The 26,885-nt window shown below is 43.3% G+C and overlaps 3 protein-coding genes across 20 annotated transcripts in view; 2 read left to right on the forward strand and 1 right to left on the reverse strand.

Annotated features, from left to right (window-relative positions):
• The first annotated feature begins 2,407 nt into the window (after window positions 1-2,407).
• On the forward strand, window positions 2,408-3,543 carry LOC1278897 (seminal metalloprotease 1). Its single transcript, XM_318543.5, has 3 exons — window positions 2,408-2,630; window positions 2,714-2,902; window positions 2,987-3,543. The coding sequence occupies exons 1-3, from the start codon at window positions 2,546-2,548 to the stop codon at window positions 3,523-3,525; spliced, it is 813 nt and encodes a 270-aa protein (XP_318543.5). The 5' UTR covers window positions 2,408-2,545; the 3' UTR covers window positions 3,526-3,543.
• Window positions 3,544-7,708: 4,165 nt separating this feature from the next.
• Window positions 7,709-26,885, reverse strand: part of LOC1278895 (uncharacterized) — a 79,949-nt gene continuing 60,772 nt past the window's right edge. For all 18 annotated transcript variants that reach the window (XM_061660064.1, XM_061660079.1, XM_061660074.1 and 15 more), the window contains 6 exons: window positions 15,935-16,638; window positions 14,400-14,955; window positions 14,155-14,335; window positions 13,922-14,080; window positions 13,719-13,826; window positions 7,709-8,307 (listed from right to left, as the gene is read on the reverse strand). In XM_061660064.1, coding sequence (XP_061516048.1) covers window positions 8,104-8,307; window positions 13,719-13,826; window positions 13,922-14,080; window positions 14,155-14,335; window positions 14,400-14,955; window positions 15,935-16,638 — 1,912 coding nt within the window. In that variant the 3' untranslated portion in view covers window positions 7,709-8,103. The remainder of the gene's footprint in view (window positions 8,308-13,718; window positions 13,827-13,921; window positions 14,081-14,154; window positions 14,336-14,399; window positions 14,956-15,934; window positions 16,639-26,885) is intronic.
• LOC1278896 (uncharacterized) lies at window positions 10,606-12,516 on the forward strand. Its single transcript, XM_061660081.1, has one exon. It carries the CDS (start codon window positions 10,725-10,727, stop codon window positions 12,012-12,014), a length of 1,290 nt encoding a protein of 429 aa, XP_061516065.1. The 5' UTR covers window positions 10,606-10,724; the 3' UTR covers window positions 12,015-12,516.

A 26,885-nucleotide genomic window follows, 5' to 3' on the forward strand; every position in this document is an offset into this window, starting at 1 on the left:
TGCACACTCGATTGCACATTCTGTATGGAAAAATAGATTTGCGTCAACTGTCTACAAACGAAAAAGGAATGAAAATAACTTGATACATACACTAGGAAACTTTGCAACAACTAGTGATTGATTGTCTGAATCGCATCCACGGCTCAAAACCATTTCCGATCATAGTCATTCCGACTTCGAATTCGGCCAAATCATACCAACAGTTCCGTTCGGTGCCGTCCGAAGGCTATAGAGCCGTTTAGAGCCATTCGGAACCGTTGGAGTCATCGGTTGTCCCACCGAATTTGTCAATCTCCATGCCCCCGACTGCCGAGTAAAGGATTCATTCGGCTTCGATTTTTTTCCGACCTTAGAATGTTACATCATTGATATTCGATTGGAGCCACTTCTGTTTTTTGCCATAATCATGCCACCAGAAATGTTAATAAAATCGATTGCAGGCAAGTTCGAATTATTTGTACCCAACATTCTGCAAGACGAATTAATGTAATTTCCAACCTCCCCAAAAATCAAATAAAAAATGATATGATTACGCTTAAGCCTAAAGGTTTTAGATTAAGGATAAAAACAATCGAAATGCCGAAGCCTTGCAATACAAAGCTTATTAATAGATTAGCTCATACAGTCCTCAATTCCTCAATTCGCGAATCATCTCCCTTCAAGTGTCAAAAACAGATTTGCCAATCTGTATGGGATCACACACCACGACTCTACGTCAGATAAAATTATCGTAATTTAAAAAAAGTTATTCGTAAAATACGGGTTCTTGTTATAAGAAATTAATATATATTCAGAACACTTGGAACTTGGAAATTAGCGAAAAATAATGTTTAAACACGCGTTATTACAATTTTTCTCTTGATCTATCAAAAAATTGCAAGCAAATATTTTTGTTATTCATCCAGTGATGGATAGCTCGGATTGCTTGAAAAAGATTCACTACAGGCTGCTAGACTTCTCCTACTTCAGTGAAAAAGTGTGTTTGACAGATATTTTTCTCATATAAAAAAGAGCACTTATAAAAATAACATCGCGAATTTGTACAAAACAAACGATTCCATATAAGAAGCGAGGAGTACAAAAGGTCAATTTGTTTAACAATACAAATGTAAAAAAGTATTTTACATAAATATTGGGGTATATTTTCCATTCTCAACTTTGCGGCCCGCGAATCACTGAAAATTTGTACTTGCGGCCCTCTGATGAAATGAGTTTGACACAGCTGTTCAAGAAGATCAATAAATCATCTACGTAAACTGCTACTATAAGAATGCTTCTATCATTCATCTTATAGTACACGCAAGTATCGTAAATGGACTGCTTCAACCCAATGCGTTTTAGCTCAGCATCTAGCTTCAAGTTCCATACTCTACTAGCTTGCTTCAGTCCATATAGCGCTTTGTTCAGTTTACAGACCTTGTGTGGTGCTTCTTTACTCATGAACCCTGGCTGCTCCATGTAAATTTCCTCTTCCTCCAGATCTCCTTGGAGGAACGCAGTCACTGCGTCCATCTGCAGTATCTTCAGGTCCATTTTGACAGCCAAGGACATTAAATATCGCACGGTAGCCAATCGAACAACAGGTGCATATATCTCGTTGTAATCGATACCTTTGACTTGAGAGAAGCCCTTTATAATCTGGCTTTGAATCTCTCTACCGAGCCATCTGCATTGGTTTTCACCGTATACACCCATTTCGATCGTAAGGCTTTACGACCAGCAGGCAAACTCGTCAGGTCCCATGTTCGATTTTCTTGCAAGGCATCAAATTCGGATTTCATAGCTTCTTTCCAACGGTTGCTATCTTCACTGGAAACAGCTTCTCGATACGTACTAGGTTTACCAGAGATCACCGAAACTACGGTACAGGATTCACCAAAATCTCGCATCGTATCTGTGAAGAACATTTATCCGCGGCACTGCAGCTATCTCAGCATAGAGCAAAAGCAATCAAAACAATCAAAAGTGTTTCTAAAAAAATCACACCTTCCGTCGAAAACGCAAATCTCGCTCTCGGTCCAGACCAAGCAAACCCACGTCAACGCATCATTATCTGGTATGTGTCGCACTTGCAAAAAAAGAAAACAAAAAAAAAACAAAGACTGCAAGTCACCAGGTCTTGCATCTTACGGCTCAGTAGTGGACAAAAAATGAATGAAATGATGGCCAACGGGAAGATTGTAGCCCAGTAATGCCAGTATCTGTCGTGGGAGGGAACGGTGAAGCCTAACAAGGGCACTAATCCTCCCTATCTTCTGTTATCGGCTTCCAGTTCAAACTCTCTTGCTTCTGTTTTATTGAAGCCCATCACCCAAATAGAAGTCGATTGCGCATATCACACATTATGACGATTGTTAATAGTGTCTGGAATGTGTCTGTGTGCAGGTATATTGGCACCCGTTATCAGTCGTAACGCGTAACGGTAGCGACAGGTCGCCGACAGACGATATATGGCCCAAGTACAGTGCCTCATTAGCAAACAGTTCGCTAGTGACTAGTGCTGAAGGAGGAACAAGCATATTTACCCCAATAAAATAAATAAATAATGGTTGTGTTCCGTGGGTTGTTGTTGTTGGTGCTTGCGGTGGTCTTTGTCCAGGCAGGAGTGATTAAAAATACACCAGAAAATGGTATGTCTTTCGTAAGGAGATGTAGATGAGAGTTGATCCATGTGTATTGATGGTCCTTGTTTTCCCCCCTTCGTTCCGGGCAGCGGCACGACTCCGGAACCTGCGACCGGACGAGCTGGCCGAGGAGCTTAGCGGGCAGTTTGAAGGTGACATTGTGTTGAGCGAAGAACAGGAACGATCGCTACTCAGCAACAGACGCAACGGGTTGATTGCAACGACCTACCGCTGGCCGGGTAATACCGTGCCGGTGATGATCGTCGAGGAGGACTTTAGTAAGTAGCCCGGGGCTTGTGATATTAAAGTACGGAAATATTCTCTCCATCACCGTTCACGGTTAACCTTTGCTTTTGTAACAGCACCGGAACAGATTGAACATATTAAGCGCGGTTTGCGTCAGATCGAGTCCGTCACCTGTTTGAAGTTTGTAACGCGCACCGAGGAGCCGGATTACGTGCGTGTGATCGGTACCGGGTCGGGATGCTACTCGTCCGTCGGTCACCGGGGTGGTGCGCAAACGCTTAACCTGGAACCGTACGATGTCGATACCGGGTGCTTCCGGTTGGCCACGATCGTGCACGAGTTTATCCATGCGGTTGGGTTCTACCATCAGCAGAGCGCCAGCGATCGCGACCAGTTCGTTCAGATCGTGTGGGACAACATCGAGGATGGCAAGGAGCACAACTTTAACATCTACGACAGTGACACGGTGACGGACTTTAGCGTGCAGTACGATTACGGCAGCGTGATGCACTACAGCTCGACCGCTTTCAGCAAGAACGGGGAGAAAACGATCGTCCCGAAGGATCCGAACGCGACGATCGGCCAGCGGGTCGGTATGAGCGAGCGGGACATCTCCAAACTGAACCACATGTACAAGTGTTTGAATAAAAATTGAGCTTACAGCGTGGCAGCACTTTTTGTTGGTTTTAGAAGGCTTTTGCTGCACAGTAATTCCAAAAGATTCTGTGTTTATATTGTTAGACGGGAGTCTCTCTGCCACTACCGGTGGATGGTTCCAGAATTCTAAGAGCAAGATGTTTTCAAAATTAACTGCAATACATCTTCAAGGTCTTCAGTTCTGTTCAGTTCAGGTTCTTCAGACACAGACATCCTTACCTTGGGATGGATTGAAGTTCTACTGCACTTTTCTAGAAGAAGGCCTTACGTGGTTAAGGCTCTAACATCTATTTACCGTCTGCCATCTACAAAAACAAGTCTCTGTCCATGGCCCACTACGTCTCCTGGGAGTTGCAAGATACATGTTGCCCAATGCTATTTCAGTCATTCTTTCTATCATTTTTCCTAACAGATGTTTTTCAGTGATATCATTATTCTTACTTTAAAAAATCAATAGAAACATAATTTTTACTTATCTTTGTTTCGTCGGAGTATGTGTTAGTATAGTTTTATTACATTTGTTTTTGCTTTCTTATTTAACCGTAGAACGTGTGTATGTTGTGTGTATATGTATTTGTGCTGTAATGTTGTCCTGCAAACATTACATTCAATGTTGATGTCGTGCGATATAAACTCGTACACACACACCCACACGTACACGTACAAACATCACTCAGTATTTAGGACGAGCTGTCCAAATTCCTTTTTTCTCTCTATCTGTTTCTCCCATTTTTTTTCAATACAAAAAAATGCTGTCACCCCTTCAATCTTTGTATTACAGGAGGTGCAGTGTTGGGTGCGTTTTTGTTGCTGTATTAAATGCCTATACCGAGTGATAGAATGCGGGGAAGAGGAAAAAGAGGAAAGCTGATAATGGTCTCACATCCCGCTCCTCGCTTTATCCAAAATGCTTTACATGCGTCAAGAGATAAGAAAAACCGAGCGGGTGGTTGTTAACGATGGGAGGGGGCGCTTTGGGTTTTCCCCAGTATGCAAATATACATCGGTATATGTATGTGTAAATGCGTGCAGCTATTGTACAGAGTGTGTCGCGATTGTGTGTTTATTTTTGCAAAAGGTTTATATTTTTTTGTTTGCTCTAGATTGTTACTCGTTTTAATCAATCACACACAACGTGGCAGAGCTCTCGTGCTGAGTGTGTGCATTTATTTTTGTAGTTCATGTTTGTCGTTTACCGATTAAGCTTATTTGCATAGATAGTTGCAGTTGGAGGAGCACATTGGAGGGTTGCCACTTGTTGTGTTAATACTTAGCGTTGCAATTCAAACGAACAACACTTTTTTTAATCAATATCATGAAAGTAGGAACAATAAATTCAATAAAAGTTCACATGGCTTTGATTTTCATTTTCAAATAAACTACGATCAATTAATAGGTGTAGAAAAGATCAAAGCAAAGAAGCAGTAGAGCATAAATAAATACACCCAAAAAGCATTTCAATGGAACGATATTCATCCAAGCAAGCGGAAAAACGATCCCCTGTTGTTACCCGGAGGATGTACAACATCAAAATTGCTAAGTAATTGGAAGTCGGTGTAAACGTTTAGCCTACTTAGTGATTAGTGCCTACAACAACAATCCTCACAGAGAGTTGGTTTGTTTTTTTTCAATTCCATCGTGTACCACATGCAAAAAGGCAACTCAGAGAAACGAAATAAATCATACCTAACACCAAGATGGAGGATAGGAATCCTTTAACCACTTCCACGCCAATTGATATCAGAGTTTATGAATTGTTTCAGAATTTCATTTTCAATTTGGTTTTCACCCTTCCGCTCTCTTTCTATCTTCAATTACGATAAAGGTGTAGCTTTGAAACGCCCACAAAAAATGTCTTCAAAATAAGGCATCCCTCTCTCACTAATACTTTTCGTTCGGAGTTTTTTTTTTTTTTGCTTAAATTTTTACGGATTTTTTAACTTTTTTTTCATTTGCGGAGACGAAGGTTTAACAATCCTCTCACTAAAAGTTACAACCTCCTACTGTACTTGCTTGCTTAAATTTGGTATCAAACTGCCTATTTCAATTGAATTCAAAAGTGTTCCGGCTTCGCTAAACAAGCTGCTAACAATGCGATAAAAAGGCAGAGCATCAACAGTGATTGCATATCTTTAGGCGAAATTTTCAAGTGAATGTAAGTATGCAATCTGTATAGCGCTGTAAACCGGTCTTATTATCGGCTTGTTAACAGCTTGATTGGCGCTTTTTAGCAACACGGTTAACTAATAAAACTTAAAATGACTGTAAATGTTTTGAGATGTCGTAAAAAGGACAACAACGATCTCCAGAAGTAGAAGAATATAGAAAGAGCTACTTCTAAACAATAAAACAAGAGGAAGCAGCCTATAGTATGAAAGCAGTATGAATAGTAACTAAACTAAATCAACATGTGGAGTACATGAAACGGCCTTGCAGCTGCCTTCCATCAGCCGGTTAGTAGTCGTATTTCATTGCTTCTTCCTAAATATATCACATGCACCTTTTTTACACGAATTGTTTTTCCTTCCGTTTCCGTTCTAAGCCGCAAATTTGAATCGATTTGTATTTTTGTTATTTTCAAATTTCATTAACCATTGTGGCTAAAGCTAAAAAGCATATATGTATAGGTAGTCGTGAGTGTGTTTTGTATAGGATTAATAGGAAAAGTGTTGAAAGTTGGTGTATCCAGTTGGGTCAAGATGATTGTATTATGTTTTTGATTTTGTTGTTGTTGTTGTTGTTGCTGTTTTGACACTACTTTACATGATGCACTTTCTTCAGTAAAAGCATTTTCCCTCGCTCTCTATCTTAATATGTTCAATTCCGATGATGTATTAAAAGGTGCTTTGGTTGGCTTACTTTCTCAATTGATGTATCGTTCCTTACTCGTTTCTGTCTACTATTTCCCCACCAAACCAGCTTGATAACGATCACCAAAATAACAAAACAAAAAGGAAGAAAACAATGAAGCGACAAAAAAGATCTCTACTTATCTCTCTCTCTCTCTCTTACCCTGTTCATCACAGCATGAAAAAACAAGCAATGATTGCATTTTCGATTTGTTGTTCACAGGGACTTTGTTTCACCATCAATTCTTGGTGTGTTCGTGTGCCGCACAATTTGTCATCGCTTCGTTTTGTTTTCGATTTCACAACAGTTTCGGCAGCATCGCGTCGGTTAGTGCTAGCAGTAACTGATAGCAATAAAAAGTGGTTTCATTTTTTGTTTGTTTTTTCTTTATGTAATAGTTTTAATATAGAATAGAATAATAATATAATATAACTAATAATCATAATAATAATAATAATAATAATAATAATAATAATAATAATAAAAGAATGCTAGAGCGTTCAACCGTTCGTGTTTTGTTTTTCGTTTTCTAAACCATAAGCACTAAAGTGTGTGTGTGTTGTGTATGTATGTGTGTGTGTGTTTTTGTGTCCATACACAGTACAAGTAGTAAATCAATTACATCGATGTGCTCGGACACACGGCCACTCCACGTATACTTGTTTTACGGATTTTGTTTACTTTTGTCTGTTGTTTTGCTTTTAAAGGCATCCAGCAACTGAATAACACACGCACACACACATACAGAGAAGGAACAAAAGAATGAAACAACATGCTGTTGCGTGTCGGCTGGGTAGCCAGAACACACCACCTGTGACGTAAACAACGATCGGAAAGAAGGCGAATGTTTAAGCGCAGGGTCTCGAAAACTGCGAAAGGGTGGCGAAACGATTAAAAAAGGATGAACATGGAAAGCTACTGTACAAATTGGAACATAATGCCATCGTATAAGCATACTCACTGATGTAATTGTAGTCACTTTACAGTTCTTACTAGTTACGTTACAAGAAGCTGGCCGGACCACAACCCGATCCGCCACATACGACACCGTGCGGTTAATGCGGAAGCAGAGAGTTGTTTGCGCTCGTTTGCAGAGAATTTCGCATTATGTACACTGACCAAATAATGATACTGTATAAGCGCTACTCACAATTAGTATACTGCGGCGGTTGCAGACTATACAAAACATATTGACCTTCTAAAATTGTTAACATTCTTCTTCAGCTGGTTAAAGCGCGGCTCTGTTCATACGCTTCCTCTCCAGCGACGTGTTCTGTACATGTTGTCTATGTGTTCTCGTGCGTAAATACGCGAAAAAGGAGGTGTATCTGTCTCTGTGTGGGTTTACTTTTATTTCACTAATCCTTTTCTTCGGTTCCATCCGTTCATTTCGCTTTTTTTCCTTAACACAATAGGGGCGATTGCTTTCACCATGCTTTCATTCACGAATCTCGACGTGTTTTTGTCGTGTGTGTGTGTTTGTGTTTGTGAGTAGGGTGTGCTTCGATTGCGTCTACATTTGTGTTAAAAATGGGGAACATATTTTCAACACTGTGTCTGTAAAAACAAAATAAAACAATACAAATTCGATCGCGATTGTGCTCTTTCTATCTCTCCTCTCCTCTCTCTCTCTCTCTCCCTCTCTGTCTGCTTTAAGCACTACTAGCACAAGTGGTCACGCTCGAACTAGACACGGCTACTGCTCTTGGCGGCCGTTTATATTGCTTCAGTCCGTAGGCACTGTTGGTGCACTCCCGTTGTCTACCGTCGTCCCGGAAGGTTCCCCCGATGATGGAGACGTTGGTTGTTGTTGCTGCTGCTGCGATGGTGGTGGCTGAGTTGCTGCCACTTCCGGGCCTATCGCAGAAAGAGATGATGACGTCGTCTGCTCATCGCCCGGTGCGTTTTGCTGCTGATCTTGGTTGGTTTCCTGTGGATTTGGAGAGAGAGACAAAACAAAGTTTGAATGAGTCCTAGACGGTCCAGTATAGAAGGAGTGCATACATTTCGATATCCTGTTTAACTATTTAATATTATTGAAAAGCAAAATACATTGAAAATCTCCAATGGTGCTGCCATAAAGGGTAATAAACGGATGCTCTACGTACGACAGATTGTGATGTGCGTCAAACAGAAATTTAATTGGAAATAGACCAAAATCCAATGAAAGTCAACCTAGATTGATCCTGGTCGTAAATATGTCCGATCGTGCCTATTAACATATATTTTTTTAATTTGGCCTAATTTGACATGACCCGCTGTCCCATGCTCTACATACCGGGGGTCACTTAATTGATGATACATCTGCATAGGATTTGTGTTATGCTTCTACACACAATGTTGGTCAGATTCAAAGTTCTAACAACAAACCTGTCCATTTTGAGTCAATTGAATTACCATAGTTTATGTTAATTGACTTAAAGTTTCATTCTGTTCAAAATAGCCATTCACAAGTGTACATATGACCATTTGTACGTAAAAAAAATAAAAAAATAAAATAAAAATTCAAATAGAAATTAGATATTGAATTAAAAAATGCTTCAAATGCTAGAACAACAGTGCACAATGTATATGCGATCTTTTTCGCCAGTTGAACATGTCCATAATTTTTTCGTACATAGAAATGTAACCACGACTGTGTGCACGTCTTAGGAGAATTTATGAAAGACTTTTCAGCTTAAACATACTGTATGATTATTTGAATGTAGCCTAACAAGACCAGTGAGTGAGTGGCATTCGTTACTCATGAAAACTAAATGATGGCTTCAAATCAATTATTGGGCACTTTTACGAAACTAGCCCGCTTGAGCCCAAATTTGACACTTGGCGGCTGAAATCATGTCAACTCCATACTCCATACAAAATCACGCGCAAAACTAGGCTCTGCATTTCAGCCTGAAAAATGTGTAAAGAAATGCCGATTCGTCGCGGGCGCGATCAGCCTAACTCATGACTGATTGAATTTGTTTGCTGAATGATAAACATTGTGTCAAAAAAGGGTAAAATCGACTTGTTTTAAATTAATAAAAGCATCATAACTCATTTCAAACAGAAAATACGAAAAGGAATCACAAAATTTTTAAATGCACCTTTTTATACACAATTGCGGAATATCCGCCATATTGAACAACCGTAACTATCACATGGGGGCGGTGGTTCCGTGGTACAGTCGTCAACTCGAACGACTGAATAACATGCCCGTCATGGGTTCAAGCCCAGAATGGGCCGTCCCCCCGTAACAAGGATTGAATGAATATCCGGCTGTGTGGTAATGTATTAAAACTCGAAAGTCTGCATAGGCCGGCATATCCGCGTAGGACGTTTACGCTAAATAGGAAGAACTGTCACATGGATACAACCCCCCGGATGATGTTTATTGTTCCACTGATAGGCTGAAATTGCAGCTTGATATTTAAAAGAAAAATAAAAGACCCGATTGTAGTAGGCTATGCCTACACAGCAGATTTTGCCTCAGCAAAATGTGTATGCTTTGATGCCATTTTAGAAACATATACGATACTCACAAATCTTATCTATCGAATAGCTTCAAAGTTTAAGATCGTATTTGACAATTTGCTTTGACATTTTAAACAAAAAAGCAAAACACAAACAACTAACTAACAACAAATGCGCAAAAGTTGAGTGTACCATCAATAGGCATGTCGCCAGCGGGAGTGACAAAATGCTGACAAATTTTTCAAAACATTTTTTTTTGTCAATATTTCGTAACCTAAAAATAAAGTTGCCAAAGCTGACAAAAAAAGGCAAAAATGTACGTTCTTGAATTGAAGTTTTTAATTGATTTTTGATGCGGTCACGAGAAAAGCCCGTTTTTGCAGTTGACAAGCTGTTATGACAAAGTTGACATTTTTTTCAACATTTTGTCACTTCCGTGACGCCGCCCCTAATTTGGTAGGCCACAGAACATCAGAATACTTTGCTACGGTGTGTACACTACAATCTTCTCTCGTCCTGTTCGTTGCGTTGCGTTAGGAGGTTATTTACTATTTTACAAATTAAATAAAACATCTGCATAGTCATGTAGCGCATCCGACCGCACTGCCTCCGCAACCAATCGGAATCGTTTGGGGGATGCTTAAACAGGGTACAGTAAATAGTACGCGTGGCACTGAAACGTGCGAATCATTTCTCTTAAGAATCATCACTCTAGCCCTCGGTCTGTTGCGCTGTGCAAATAGACGCGTCATCTCGGACTGGGAGCTGCTATAAATTAGACCCACTGACACCTACCGGCCGTAGCGTAGTCGCTGTCCAGCAGGCAAACTGATAAGTGTGTTCTCGCCTTTTTTGCAAAACAGTGAAATCCCGTACACAGCGCTAGAAGCAATGGGTGAACGCACCGATACGATCGCTGGGCTGGACGATATTGCCGTACCGGAGTACATCGACGAACGGTTGGCTGCGAAAGCGCTCGTCAACGGGCTGGGCCTTCAATCGGTGCGCATTGTCGAGTGTAAAATAACGCGCGCCACCGCCAACGGTGACAATTACATGAGTGATGTGTTTCGGCTCGCAGTCCGTTACGTCGCCGAGCAGTCGGGCGACGAGCGCACCATCTCGCTGGTGGTGAAAAGTCTTCCCGCGACCGGTCAACGCGGCCCCATGATCGAAGAAGTGCAGGCGTACACGAAGGAAGCGACCATGTTCCGGGACGTGGTGCCCGCACTTTCCGAGCTGACCGGCGGCATGTTCTTTGCCGCGCGCTGCTTCTACGCCTCCGACATGCCTGAGCGGTTGCTGGTGTTTGAGGACCTGAAAGCGCTCGGCTACGTGACGGTAAACCGGCAGGCCGGGCTAGACTTTGAACACTGTGCGCTGGTGATGCGCAAGATCGGTCAGTTCCATGCTGCGTCGATGCGCTTTGCCGAGCAGCGATTGGAGCTGCTCCAGCGCCAGTTTCACTTCAACATGTTCAATCCGGACCACGGTGAGGCGTCGGGACAGCTGCGTACCATCTTCGAGAAGGGGCTGGAAGCACTGATTGCCGTCGCCAGGGAGCGGTGGGACGGATTCGATCAAACGATCGTGCAAAAGCTTGAACGGCTGGCGCCGGTATACGTCGATCGGTTGCGCACGTGTCTAGAGCAGGACTGCGAGGCGGACGGTGGCTACCGGGTGCTGAACCACGGTGATCTGTGGTCGAACAATATGCTGTTTCGCTACGATCCGACCGAACTGACGACCGTGCAGGATGTGGCGTTCGTCGATCTGCAACTCAGTTTCTACACGAGCCCGGGCGTGGATCTAAACTATGCGCTTGCTACCTGTCCGAACTACGAGACGCGGGCACGGCTGGACGAGCTGATCGAGCTGTACTACGCCTCGTTCCGGGAGACGCTGGAGCAGCTCCAGTACACGGCCCGGCCCATCCCGTCACTCGCCGACGTACGGCGGGAGATAAGGCGGATGGAATTTTTTGCCCTCGTGTCGGTCGTCTCCGTGCTGCCGATCGTGGTGATGGACCACACGGACGAGCTGGTGGCTAACTTTGAAAATCTCATCGACGGCAAGGATGCAGCGAGAGCGCGCGACATACAGTACAATGGGGTGAACTATCAGCGCATCGTGCGTCCGATGCTGATTGAATTCAATCAGCGCAAGATGCTAGACATTTAGACAGACAAGGGGAACCGGCGTTCTTTGGTTGCTTTTGTTGTCATGTGATAAGATCCCTTCAGCAGGTTGCAAAAGTGAGATAGAAGCTCCGTCGCGGACAATATTATCAATTTATAAGGTCCAAGGTCATTGATGGAGACATATAGTATCTTTGTTTAGACGATTCTGTGGAGTTTTCGGTGGTCAAAATTGCCATATTATTGCAGTGTTTTGTTACTTGATTGCAGTATTACTTGCTTTCATGCATCGCAACTGTCTTTTGTTCAGAAAATTCCAGTGTTTCTCAAGTGATATCCACATTAGAAGGAAATATTGCAAATATCAGTAAAATACGTTTCAACGGTATCTATGATCACGCTAATGATCTGTCATCGATTGCTTTGACATTCATTTGCAGAAGAATAGAAAATAAGTCGAAATGGTCTTTTACTACAGAAACACTTCGTATACACAATGCAGTCATGAGCTACACCAAATAAAGTGTCATAATTTCTTACCGAAATCTCGTCATCATCATTTAGAAAACACACAATAGTTTTATGTCCTCTAAGAACTGCTATACTGTCGTCGCTGTAGTCTAGAAAGCGCAAGTACATAATCGCTTCACTCCAAAATAGACCATATACAGGAACGAACCAAAAATCTATGGGATACGATGAATAAATCGTGAAACGAGCCCAAACAATTATGGGAACTGAGCAATAAATTGTGGAAAAACCCTGTAATTCACAGTTATGGTATTGGTCACATTTAGTCTGAACGGCCAGTATCATTCAAGCACAACCCCATCAGTTTTTTTTCAACTGCGAGAACTGCGATTAATTAATGAGAGTCATTATCCAAAATTCATTATTTAAATAAACAATTAAAATTGCTAAGCAATTTGACCCGACAAAAGTAAGGCTCTATGGTTTAACAGAAGAGAAAATTGCAATTGGAATAATAGGCAACATATACAGAATATATTTCGAAGAGCCCTTGAAATATGATCATCTTGTTTTGCAGGGTTACTCTAGCTAGTTGAGCAGTAAACTTATTTTAAATATCCAAAATCCCAAATCAACATTTTCTAATGTGTGGCGCACGTGTAGCCCCGTGCAGCTACCAATCATTCCAGGTCATTCGAGTTACTGTTGTTATTGTTGAAATGTAGTTTAGAGTTTTTATGAATTTGCTTATGGCGTTGAGCTGGCTAGAGATAACCCCTGTATACTACAATTAACATTGGTATTATCATACGCAAGCCGGTCTCATGGTACAGTCGACAACTCGTACGATCTAACAACATGCCCGTCATGGGTTCAAGCCCCAAATGGACTGTGCCGCCATACGTAGGACTGACTATCCTGCTATGGGGGGTTATCCAAAAAAGTCACTGAAAGCTAACCCCACAAGGCCTTGACCGACAACGGTTATCATCATCCAGATTCATGAATCTGAATCTGATTTACCCAACACTAATCGTGACGGTGGAAGCTGGAAATATTATCGTACCTTTAATATTACCAGTACACTACTTCTAGAAACATGGACACTGGCCAAATTTGACGAAACTCTTTGTGCTACGGTCAAGAGAAAAATGCTCGGTAGGGTAGCGGTAGGATAGGCTCGATAGTGAACTCTACGCTAAAACATTCTGCTTTCAATTCCTTATTTAGAAAATAAATAAAAAAACGCATAAAGCAACCAGCAATCGATTCTTACCTGTGATTCTAAAACACGTTCCTGATGCATTGCATTCAGCAGCTCCCGCAAGTGTTGATTTTCCCGCCGCAGATGTTCTCGTTCCATATCCTTTTCACTAATCTTATGCTGTGTGTGTTTATGTCAGGGTGGTAAGGGTGATAAAGAAGCAAAAGGTTGTTAACACCATTCCGAAACTCGGGTTTGCCACAACATGCACTTACCAAGAGCTGCGAAATTTGCGAGTTCAAACCAGTCACGTAGCTCGCTATCAGATGGCACGGTACGGTAGGGGCGAGATTCGAGGCGTGAAGTAAGCGGTTCTTGCCGCACTGCTCCGGTCCCAGCGCTGTTCCCGAGTATTTTTGCGTCATGGATGGACTCTGGAATGGTAGTTGGACATATAAATAAGACATCACTTACGGCATTGAGGTGAGACCATCATCTTCGACTTTACCTGCGTCGAGTCATAATTCTCATTGATCTCTATGTGAGACTCGGGCGATTGCGAAGCACGACCAACGTCACCTCCATCATCCAACGTATCGACACCGCTCGCCACTCCTCCACCTGCTGCTGCGGCTGCTTCCGTAAGCTTACGGGCCTTCTCATTCTCCGCCAGCAGCACGGCCGCAGCTCTGTTGCAAGAAATAATCCATTATTAGTAAAAGTGTTGACTTTCTAATAACTGCGCACACTTACCGGACTTCATCGATCTCACAGTAGCCGTCCTCATCCTCCGTGATGCTGACGTTCTGATCCTGGGCCGCCACCACCCCGATCGGTGCCGGGGCACTGTTGTAGAATGTGGCCGTTGTCGCGGTGCTGATGGTGGCGGAAGCCGCCGTTGCCGAAGGCACTGGACCACCACCTATCGTCGGTACGGTCGGCTCGCTGAGCGGTTCTTTGGTGGTGGTGGTGGTGGTGGGCGACGGAATGTGATGGTGATGGTTCGACTGCTTGGTGCGATCGGCAGCAGCAGCCAGCACGCTGCAGTCATCGCAGACGGCGGTCGACACGGCACTGACCTGCTGGCTCTCCGACACCCGCATACACTCGCTCACGATCTCCATCAGCGTTTGGCCGTAGGCGAACGCAGCCAGCACCAGGTCGGTCGGTTCCTTCGGTGCCTCCGGCTGGGCGGCGATGTCCGCGATCGCCTGGAAGTGTTCGTCCGGCACCTTGAACATGTCGCACACGACCCGCTGCTTGCTGGCGAGCGTTTTCTGGATCAGCTGATCGTACCGGCGCAGTTGCTCTGCACGAATCAAAGACGCGAACATGCGGAGAAGATGATGGAATGACATTATGAAGTGGACACACAAAGCATGGTGTCGCATGGACGTACGGGGGAATAAAAGGGATCACATTAATGCCCCATCGATAACATGCAAAACACTCAAAAGCACACGCCGGTGGCAGCGCGTGTTATTAACACATTTGTGGTTTTAGCGTTTGGTTTTATTTAAAGTTTGCGCAACAAAGCAGAAAGCAGATGGTTAAAGTGTTAAGGAAAAACAAAAAAAAAATGCTACACAGGAAAGCAACACAAAAATTAGCATAAAAACAACTAAATAAAGCCAGCTTAAGCGATAAACCTTAAAATAAACACATGTTAGCTGTAGTTTTTCAACGTAAACAAATCGACTTATCAAATCGAGAGAGCAAAAGCGAGAGATGGAGATTACACAAAATTACAAACTTTAACAAACACAAACAGAAACTATCTAGAGAATTGAACAAAAAACTGGAATAAGGACAAGTAAATATAAGCGTCGTGTCTGATGCCGATGATATTATAAGAGTATGATCACTCCAAAACTAAATAAACCTGCGCACAGATTGGACACAATTCAAATAAACATGTACCCTTTGACGTGGAAAAACAGTTTGCGAATTAATAATGTTCTCCTTCTTACGGGCGCGATGGGAACACCAAAATGCGGACACTTGTTTACGTGGACGCTGAAGTCGTTGAGAAGCGTTGAGAAGCGTAAATAAATACAGCCGCGAATGAGAACCTCACGCTCTTCTGTCTTTGTGTGTTTAAACGTTAAGATGCAACAACTTTTCAGCTACAAGCAAACCCAAACACTGAATTGAAAGCGCTCCTAACTCTTGTTTAGTAACTATTACGCTACACAAAGCTATGTTTTAAACAACAATTAAAGCATGGTGGCCTGGCGCTTATTAGCACAACCGGTCTACACTGCGTACCGCAAACGCGTCCAACTTACCCGCCGGTGTGAGGATCGGTTCCGCCGTAAGCGTCGCGCTTACGCTCACATGAATTTCACTCGGTGCGACCAGCGAGCACTGCTGCGTGATCGTGCGCGTATTGTTTGACGATCCCTGGCGTCCCGACTGACCGCGCGTATAGCGCTCATCGTCCTCGTCATCCTGCTGCCCGTTCTCCTCCTCCTCCTCGTCGGACGATCGGCCACCGCCGTTGCACTCCTCGCGAGAACCGTGTCGCCGCGAGCTGCGCTTAAACTTTTCCTTCTCCTCGTTCTCCAGATTGTCCTCCGTTTCGTTGGCACCGCTCGAGTCGGGCGCACCAGGCACGGACGGGAGGCGCGAGTCATCCGATCGACCACCACCGGACTGAGGATGATGGTGGTGGTGGTGCGGCTGACCGGCAGCTTGCTGACTCGCAGGTGACTGTTGCTGCTGCTGGTGCGGGTGATGCGGCTGTGCTGGGTGGTGGTGATGGTGATGATGGCCGGCACTGCTGCTCACCGCCCGACACTGCGTGTCCTTGCGCTCGAGCCGCTCGATCGGCGTCGAGGTCTGTTCGATCTTCTGCGTCTCGGTGACGGTTTCGAAGCTGTCCTTCGGTGGCTGACCAGCACCACCACCGGCACTGTCCTCACCGTACTCGTGCGTTCCTTTGGTACGTGATTTGTACGCTTCGGCGGCATCGGAAATATGCTTAAACCATCTGGAATAGAAAGAAAGAAAGAAGATCACATTTGATCGTTAGTTTTGAACCGTTTTGAGTGTTAGATTCCCGCATTATTTGCCTCCCCCCAAAACGAAGGTTAATATAGGGGTCCGTAACCTGGAAACGAGTGATGGCCGACGGATCGGTTCCCCTCCAAGGCTGCCGCGGCGCTTCGTGTGCTGCTTCGCCGAACCACCGGTACCGTCGTCGAAGCGAAGCTCCGGCAAACAGTGGGCCACCTCTGCGGCAATGCTTTTGCGCCGCAACCTGCCCGTAACGGCGGGCACTGTTAAGTTCATCATTTTTTCGAACTTCAAAAATCACACCAACACACACACACACTCTACCGGATTGCAAGGGTTCATATTTCAGGGCCGTTTTGTTGTTGGTGATTCAATGTCAATGTCCCTCCCTTTTTGAAGTTCCGAGCCACTTGGGAGGAGAGTGCGTTGTAAATAATTTATATCTTTACATTTTCACACAGCGCTTGTAGCCGCACCGGTCGACAGGTGGTGTTCAAGTATTCTGATTCACTGGAATTGTACACACGCTTCTTTACTGTGAGGAAAGGGGTTCGTTATCCAAACGTCCAATTAGTTTTCATCGTACTTTGTTTTTTTTTTTTTGTTCACTTCTGAAGGGATTAAACATTGTAACTGTATTACAGGGGTTCCTGTCGCTTTTTGGTGACTTGTTTGATTTTTTTTTAATTTGTTGCAATCATCTCGAGATTTGTTGACAGTTTTGTGAATATTTTTGAATCTGTCTCGAAATTTATGGACTATTTACCATTAAATTATTAAATTATGAAATGATTGAATTAACATTAAATGATTTTTAATACATTGAATACATTTCATAACATCGTTTCCAACTGTTTTAACCTGTCTGGAAAGCTTGTGGCGAAAGGGCGTCAGTTTACTTTTTACAGGTTGACATAATCTGAGATAAAAATCTTAGGCGTGTAGTTTTGTATGAAGAGTTGAAATTATTACAGCCACCAATTATCAAACTCTACATAATTTCTTCTTCTTCTATTTGGCGTAATGACCAACATGCGGACATGCCAGCCTCTACAGGCTGTTGAGGCACAGACACGAAGCCCTGTCATCTGATCGTGTTTAACGAAACACGAAAATTGTTTCGATGAGCTTTTGAGCTTTCGGCTGGGGCAAATAGTTTACAAGTTTATAAGTGTAGTTCTAGAATAAATCTCTCTTCTAATTTTGCAACTCAACAAGCCACAACCGTCTGTAATTATCAAAAGCTAGTAAAAGTTACAACGAAACGCGAAAGAACCCCTTATTCGAACATTGATGCCGTGACCAGGATTAACGACGGATCTGGTATCTTTATTTTACAGATTCTCGCAATAATCGCTGTTTAGTGCACACGTTCCATGTTTGAACCCATGACGGGCATATTATTGAGTCGTTCAAGCTGACGACTGTACCACGGAATCGCTCCAAACATCATATAAAGAACTGACTAATATTGTAAAAGACTCCAACATGCTCAACTGACTCAGCAAAGGTAAAAATGTTGGGTCACGTTCAACAATAGTAAAGAAACAGTAAATAAATAGAGCGTAGAAAGAGTATTAAAACAAAAATAATGAGACACTGTTCTAACATCATGTAACTGATTCACACATAAGTGAAAAAAACGTCCGAAAATCCTATAGAAACCCTGTATATCGTCTACATATCACGTTTGAGAAAAGGACAACACAATGCCAATTATAAATTTCCAAACACTCTTCGCTTCGTCCTCTGTTACTCCCTTTAACACTGGTGGATTATTTGGAAAGCCATGCTGTAATCAAGCGCACACCACACATGGGCACAACCTAACGTTAGGTAACACTATTAACGTCCCTGCTGCGTCCCATCCCGCTGGAATAGTTCCACTGGACTGTGGGCACCATTAGCGCATTATGTCGTTATCACATTGGCACACATTTGCTCTCATCACGTTGAATACCACGCGAGCAAGCGCACGCCTTTCGCACTGGCGGACTGGCGCGCAACACCAACTGCAATATCATAAACGAGAGTCACCACCCGCAATAGAATCTCGTCTTTATGGACACAATCTGACCGTGAAGAGGGGGGGGGATAGCAAAAATTGGCCCGAAATGTTGCTTAGTACCAAACATCAAACCTTAAAGTCGCCCCGTGAGTAATTTAATCATCATCCTCCTCCCCAGCGCGCAAAAGCTGTTTTTGTGACAAACCGGGAAAGGAATCCCAAACCTCTACCCAAGCGAGTGTGACGGAATTCTGAGGAAATGTGATCTTTAGGCCCCGGACACTGGGCACACGACGTTTGAAAATCTGGAAACCTTTGTGTAACTGATAACCTTGCAGCAGCAGTCCGTTCTCTCGTGTCTCTGTGTAAGCGTCACTTCTGGCGTAATTCAAACCTTTTTGGTGCAGATCGGCGTGATCTTTTCTACGTGAGTCCCCATACCAGCATTTTGACGTGTGCGATGTAGAAGGGTTAAAGGGTAAACCGGAGCTTTCGGCACTGACCGTTAGAATTGCGTTGCGACCAGCACAGACTGCAAAAAATGTAGGTTTTTTTATGTGAGTCCTTCACTTCGAAAGCTCGCGCGCCATGAAAGCAAATACGTTTTGCGCCCGAGCACAGAGTCCGAAACCGCAAACGAAAGTGAAACTCAAAACGCTGCGCTAATCAATTGCGGTTTTGGCATTGGAAGTCGTCGCACGGGCGTATATCGATTCTACCCCAGCAGCCTTCCCTCTTCCTCCGTGGCGTCTTTCTGCACATATCACTACTTTCACGCTAGATTGGAGCGAAATGAAATCGGACCGAGAGCTTCGGTGGGGTTTCTGGGGGAACGTAAAGGAAACAGTCTAAGGCAAAACTCAAGTGCTCAGTGATTCCGGCATATCGCTGTCACAGTCGACGGGTGTCATTTCCTTTTACAAGCTGACATTTAACATTAAAGCGAAACGTAAAGCTCAAATAACAAAAAAAGGGTTGCGAAAATGACGGATACTTCCGCCGTTGGAAATCGAGGGAGAAAGACACTCACACACACATACACGTCATTAAAGCTGTCAAGAATTGTAACGGTTGAATGATGCGACAAGATGATAAGAACTCTGGGCACATGCACATAAATGGAGAATGGCATCACTAGTATCCTTCTTTGCGTGGTATGTAGCGACTCGGAATGTGGCACTGCGGTGTTTTGCATTTGCTCCACACACTCAATACAGTACTCCTCCATCGAGTACGGAGAGCACGGGTGGAGTTAATTGAATGTTTATCGTACTGGCAGCAAAGCAACAGACGTTTTAAACCGGCATTCTAATTGTCCAATAGCAAACAAACGCGGGCGGCCTACATGTGTGCGGTTTCAGGGCTGCTAGCGCACGTCCCCAGGTGACTGTTGACATGTCAATAACGATACTATTGTTTCGCTCAGCTACACTCCACAACACAACAGGCGTGTTTGCATACACTCCCCCGGCTGAGGCAAGGTGGTTTAGGAGTTGGGGAGAGATATCGCATATCAACTGCAGACAATTTAGTCTAGTTCGGGCGTAGTGCTAGTATATTCCATAACATTCAATCACTCAAGCTCGTTCAGTCGGACGGCGGAGTTTGAATTCGATTGGTGGAATGTGAGGGGGAGGGGGGTTTACTATTGTAGCCAATTCATTTAATGTGCTTAGCCAGGAAGGTGAATGATGCACTTGCATGCACCTCAATTACAATGAAAAAGGGTAAATATATACACAAACACGAAACCGATCCTTTCAGGAACGATCGTGCAAATGCGGGACAGAGAGCGAAAGTTAGCTAAAGAGTTCTTTTAACGGTCAACATTACCGACCTGTCAAATAGTGCAGATGATAGACGCGTAGGGTTTGCAACGCACATCCGTCGTAAATTCGAATCTCTATTTCGATAAAGCCTTGGTATACCAATAGTAAGCCTTGAGTAAATTATACACAATAGCGCGCAACACCATCGGAGTTTAACGGGTTCAAGTTAAGGAGGATGTTATAATACGCTTTTATAATTAATTAAAAAGTGTTATAATACGCTTTTTTGAAAAAGCAGATTGAGTTTTTTTTTCGAAACACCCATTATAAACTTGCTTGCTATTTGTTGTAACGTAGAATTTGAGTGACATTTATTATGAGATTTTCGTGATTAGTGGGACAAGAATGTACTGGAAACGGAAGGGATTGTGTAAAAAATTAGTGTTTTCATCCACATTCACATTCACCACTCGCATCATTAATTACTATTTTGTCTCACATAATTGCAGTTGATGACATGTTATTTTACCCATTCATAGGTTTGGCTATCTGTGTCTCATCAACCCTAAGTGCAGGATAAATCACTAGTTCTGTGGAACCTCGGGTTTATTCGAGATTCGACACCTTACCCTTAGATGGACATGTTGTTGTTATAGTCGCGTACACGACTATGCCACAAGAACAGATTGAGTAGATGCATGTAATAAGCCTATTATAAGCAGCGAACCAGCTTACTGATCGTTTTTTTGATTTTGTTTTTCAAAGAGATCTGTCCACAATTTAAAAAAAAAATATGTGCAAACAACTAGCAAATTGATAGCCACAACTACATCACAAGCCAAAGCTGCAAAATGGCATTGAAACTGCCATCAAATATCCTTGACGCGTTAGTGTAATGTCTCAGCAATTAATAATTTCCCAACGAACACTAACAAATCGACACACAAAACAAGATGCAAACAACACATTTAGTTTTAAGCGTGTCGTGCGAACAAAGTAAAGATTTGTTTGGTAAAATTCTCACACTTTTTGCTCATCAAACACAATCTGTTCACATTATTGCTTTTTTCCACTGCTCGCCCACCGCACTGTAAAAAAACATCACCCAACTCCCTTTTTTCACTTTTCATATCATCTGTTTAGCACAAAAATGATGCAAAACTGTTCCCTTGCCCCTCCCCCATCATCCTACACCAAAACAGAAACAAGACGCAAATGACGGCGGTTTAGTTTAAAATCAGTTGGCCATCAGCAGCAACAGTGTCAGTGAGTGGAGCAGCATGTGCGTGCGTTTGCTCGTTGCCTTGTTCCCCCCTCCTGAACGCCGTTTACCCAAATCGATCTCTAAATAATGTTGAATGATATGTAAACAAACACACGGGTCCCGCAATTGGGGAGAAAAAAAAACTATAACCAACGAGCGTGCTGCTGCTGCCGCCGCAGTGTTAGAAACTCGTTGACCGAAACGGAAGAAGGAAAAACATTTCAACTCATTTTCCACCCGACAGAACCAGAACAGATGACGATGAGTGGTGTATGGCTAATTCGACAGATTTAAGAAAAAGTGACCCTGTGGGAGATGGTCACACTAAAAACATCTCCAAACTGCCGAATGAATTATGTTCAACTTTAAACCTTGTTCGCATTGGTTACTTGAAAAAAAAAAATACGTAAATTTTGAAATCACATACACACGGTGGGTAGGACTGTAAATACTATTAATTATCTCACACACGTTATCCACGTTTTTGGGGTAATCAAAAACCGTTGCTAAACTTTTCCAATTAACATTTTCATGCCACTTTCTCATCGAAAACAAAACACAACCCACGTCGTCCCCTCACTCGTTTCCTATTGTCCGGTTCTCTTGAGGTCTAAAGCCCCCAAACACACACACACACAAACACAAACACGCGCGCGATCGAACACACGCTCGAAGGATGCGTCCGGTTTTCACACACGCTCGGGGAAAACTGAACCGCACATGCCGGTTTGCGGACTGTCTTATAAGGTTTGTCTTTGCCGCCACTTACTTGAGCGATGACGCTGCCGTTGCTTCCACCGCAGCCAAAAGGGCACCCGCTCCCTCCCTCCGCTCGTCTGTGGCGCGAACCTGAACCCACCGAACCCTGCGCAGTTTATCTAACACAAACAGTACGCTCTGCTCTTGTCGTTTTCGCTCTTTCTTTCTCTCGTCGTCGTTGTTCGGCGAAGTGCGCTCGTGCGCGCCGTTCCCTTTGCTTTGTGGGAAAGAGGCTCGGGGTAGCAGATGGAAGAAGCGTTCGTTTGAGCCGATCAAATGATGAAGGAAGTAAGGAAGGAAGTTTGTCATACCGGTGTGGGGGGAGTTTTTAGACTGGATCGGTTTGGTTTGTGGGCTTATGAAAGCGTGAGTAATTGGAGTATTTATTGCAATTATTGCAATCGAACATATTTTAATAAGTGTGAAAAACAATATCTAATCATCAAATTATTTGTATTAAAAAAAGCGTCTGTAAATATTTGACTTGAATTACAGGGGTTTTCAGGGGTTCTCATAGTTGTGGGACACTTTCTTACACGAATTCCTGTTAGAATCCAAATAAGATTGTCTAAAACAGGGACCACAGAATCCAATTTCCAAGTTATAAAGTTCACTTCTTAAGACAACCTTCGCACTTGATATCGCAAGCACGGTATACAATATTACAAAGGGTTTTTCGACTTAAAGCAATCATTAAACCAGCGCCTAAAAACGTTTTCAATGTAATGCACACATCCGAAAATGGAAAGTACAGAGTTAGGTCAAATGTTCGTCCTTTATAATTTTGAATTTATGTGAATAAGTATTGTAGATTTTTTAAACAATCAATTTTTCAAGCTGTCAATTGAGCTGAATCTGTTTAAACATATGTAGTTGAATACTTGCTTGAATTCGCATCACTGGAATTGTGATATCGTGTACCGCGCTTGTGAAATCAAGTGCGAAGGTTGTAAGCATGATGACGTTCTGAAAACAACTGATGCGCTTGTCCTGTCAAATGCTGCAGTTGCGATCAACGTTGCTACGCTTGCGAAATCAAGTAAAACCGCTGTAATAGCCTTTAAATGTTAATTCATTTTAAGAACGAACAAAATATTCGAAAATTTGAATTTCTAAAAAAAAATATTTGATAGCTCAATGACCGAATGGACTCCTCCTACATACATTGAAAGCTTATAAAATACTCATTTGAGTCTTTGCTTTATTATTAATATTTTGAATTAATTATTTGATGCAACAAATCCACCAGAAAACATGAATTTTGCATCGTTTGCAATGTTGTACGTTTATTTTACAAAGAAAAAGCATACTTTGTATCTAATCTTGGGTGAGAAATTCCGGTTAAAACAAATTTATATTTCATGTTCCGATGTTGCCTGAAGACTGTACCTCTTTTTCAAGCGAAAAAAAAACAAACACATTTCAAAATTGCACTCACCCACGCCACACACCACGCCCATCACCCATCAAATCACGTAAAAAGTTCTTCTACAGTATCTTGTATGTTGTGTGTATGGGTATGTGTGTATGTGCAACCCTCTACACAGTGTTGTGATAATTTTATGTGTTCGTTCGATTTCCGTTCTCCCCCCGAGGGCTTCCTGGGAGCGATGGAAAACTCGAACATTTTTCCAGTGCCGACCGAAAATCGGAAAACCTCGACCTACACAAACCACCCTCCATGTGAAAGGGTGGGTGTGTGGTGGAAAAATATAAAGAGCCACATTAAAAGTAAGACAGCTCCCCGCTCGTGCACAGCTCCTCTCATCCTTAGATGGGCGCGAGCGCACACTGAAAGCTGTTCTTTTTAGCACAAATTATTTTGACTACAGATTTTACTCCCACCCAAAAGGGGGGTAGTTTTGTGTGGGTTCGTCGTGGCAAGCACAGTTCGATCATCACGCGCGTTGCTGCACGGAAGGAGTGGGGTGGTGTTTCATTTGCTTTCGTGCAAATTTAACGCGTTTTACGAATCCGTGCCACACTGCACGCCACGTTTGCGCTCCATATACACAGGGAGAGAGAAAGAGACGGGGAGAGAATTAGAGTGGCAGACCCCCTTAAAAAGCAGCAGCGCAACCGACTGACTCTAAAGGCAAACAAAAGGGAGTTTTCCGGCAAAGGAAAAATCAGGACACAGGCCACCATTACCCCCAAGGGATCCACTATGCCGTACCGCGCTCCAACATTCGCTGGCGTTGACCAAACAGCAACAGGCGGCGGCGGCATCGTCATCATGTGTACTTGACCTGCCAAACACACAGATGCTGGGTGGAGAAGCAAGGTGACGACGGTGGTGGTGGTGGTGGTGGATGTTGATTCTGGCCATTCGCCTGTGTGCGTGCGCCGTTCCAGCCTGCTTAATGTCTTTTCACACCAATGTCGGGTGGGCCGGCCAATCGACGGGTGGAAACTGTTTCATCGTTGTGGCCATCGATCGGCGTTTGATTAGTATATGTGATCGAACCTCCGCCCCCCGTTGTGCTTTCCTTCCCCCAGGGTTGCGGGTTCTATTTGTGGTCAGCCAAACACGTACGCAGCAGCAGCAGCAGTAAACACATGCTACGCAGGGATATGGATGTGCTACAAATTGCGCATCAAGCGAGCCTTACCATGCGAGCGTGTAACCTACAAAAAGTAGGATGAATTTTTGAACTTCCAGTGGAACGCGACTTATGACAATTAAAAAGCAACCCACAGCGCTAAGGGCGGCACACCCCAAGGCTGGAGAGAGCTTTGTTTGTTGTGTTTTCGTCTCGTTCCAGTGTACTTCCCAAGGCAGCATGCGCAGGGCTTCATTCTTGACAGTCACCGGAGGCGCTACCTGAGCAACGCTTCCCACGCCTATCCGTATATTTTGTTTGTTAATCATTTCTTCTGAGTGCTGCCTTCATTCGCTTAAGAAGTTTCTTGTAAAAACAACGTTCTTCTTTAAAACATGTTACAATATTAGACGGGAAAGTACGCATCGCGCTTTAAACAAACAACATCTGGAGCATCCACTGGGCCACGTAATCGATTGACATTGGGGGCACTTTTCTCGGTACGCGCTTTATCATATTGCTTAATTGCACGTGTTACACCTTAGCCGGTTGTCAATGCTCCCGTTTGCCACACACGAGACCTCCGCTTGCACTCTACGGTCGAAAGGCGCGTGAGAGGGCAACGAGCTAGAAACAAGTTTCCACTGCATCTTCTGCCTTACAGATGCAATTGATGCAAGGCAAACACACACATACACCCCTTTTTACATCATCCCCATCATCATCATAATCTGCACACACGACTGCCAACATGCAGCGGGAGATGAAACAATAACCAGTCCAGGGGTAATGAAGGATAGGCAGACAAGCACACACGGCAGTGTCGCCGTATCAGCTCATTGAACAGGCGCAAATACACAATAGCATCGTTGGAAAACCTGTTTGCCGTTGTCACCGTAAGACAGGAGAAAGTAATTGTGGCGACAGTAGCAGCTGGTCGGCGTAACCCCGTAGTGTAAGCATAAGGTGTGTAAATGAATTGATGCCGTTTTCCACCGTGCTTTGTATCAAAACACCTGTACAGTGTTACGGGAAAACTCTTCCCATCAGCACACACGGCAGTGTGCATATTACACAAGTTAGCTTTTCTCTGGTCAGCAAATGATGAGTAATGTGCTTGGTCTACGCCAGCAAAAGAAACGTTTAAGTTAAAATACAAATTTTCTCCCATTTTTTTTTTTTTTTGGGTTCAAAACACAACTTCAAAGAACCCAAATATGGTGACCTTTTTCCTAAATATATCCAGCACAAAACACAAACCGCTCACAATAAGGGTACGATGATTCATGCGTACCGAAGCACCATTTTTCGTTCCGAGAAGTGGGGAAAAATTGGCAACCTAAATTTAGAGCAGTACATACTACACCAAACAGCACATATCGGGTTGGCTTTCTGTCGTTGTCGTTGTCATGCCCATTTGCGTCTAATGAGGAGTGTTGCTCATTGGACGGTAAAAAACAAAAGCTAGAAAAAGGGTGAAACAATATTAGTGCACCGAGATGTACATATTTAAAAGAAGGTACAATGTTTCGCCTTCACTGTTACAGGTCGGTTCAATACGAGAGAAGCTGTTTGACAACATTATTTCAGATTATTTCTAAGAAAAGCGTTATTTACCGCTCAAAAAAGCGAGAGATAAGTGATAAACGATGCCTTACATTGTAGATCTCATACATGAGGCACAACAATAGCCTGTCATTGATCTTGTATCTAGCATACTTAACCCTTCTAGAGGGTCACCAGTCACACAACTGTCAACCTACACACTGTCCAAACTGATCGTTTTGTTTTGTCTGCGTCAACGCATCGCAGAACAGGATTTTCGGTTTCACGCTCCTTTGACATTGCCATTATTATTTAAATTTAAACCCTACACGT

This window comes from Anopheles gambiae, chromosome 3 (assembly GCF_943734735.2).
Source record: "Anopheles gambiae chromosome 3, idAnoGambNW_F1_1, whole genome shotgun sequence".
NCBI classification, from domain to species: domain Eukaryota; kingdom Metazoa; phylum Arthropoda; class Insecta; order Diptera; family Culicidae; genus Anopheles; species Anopheles gambiae.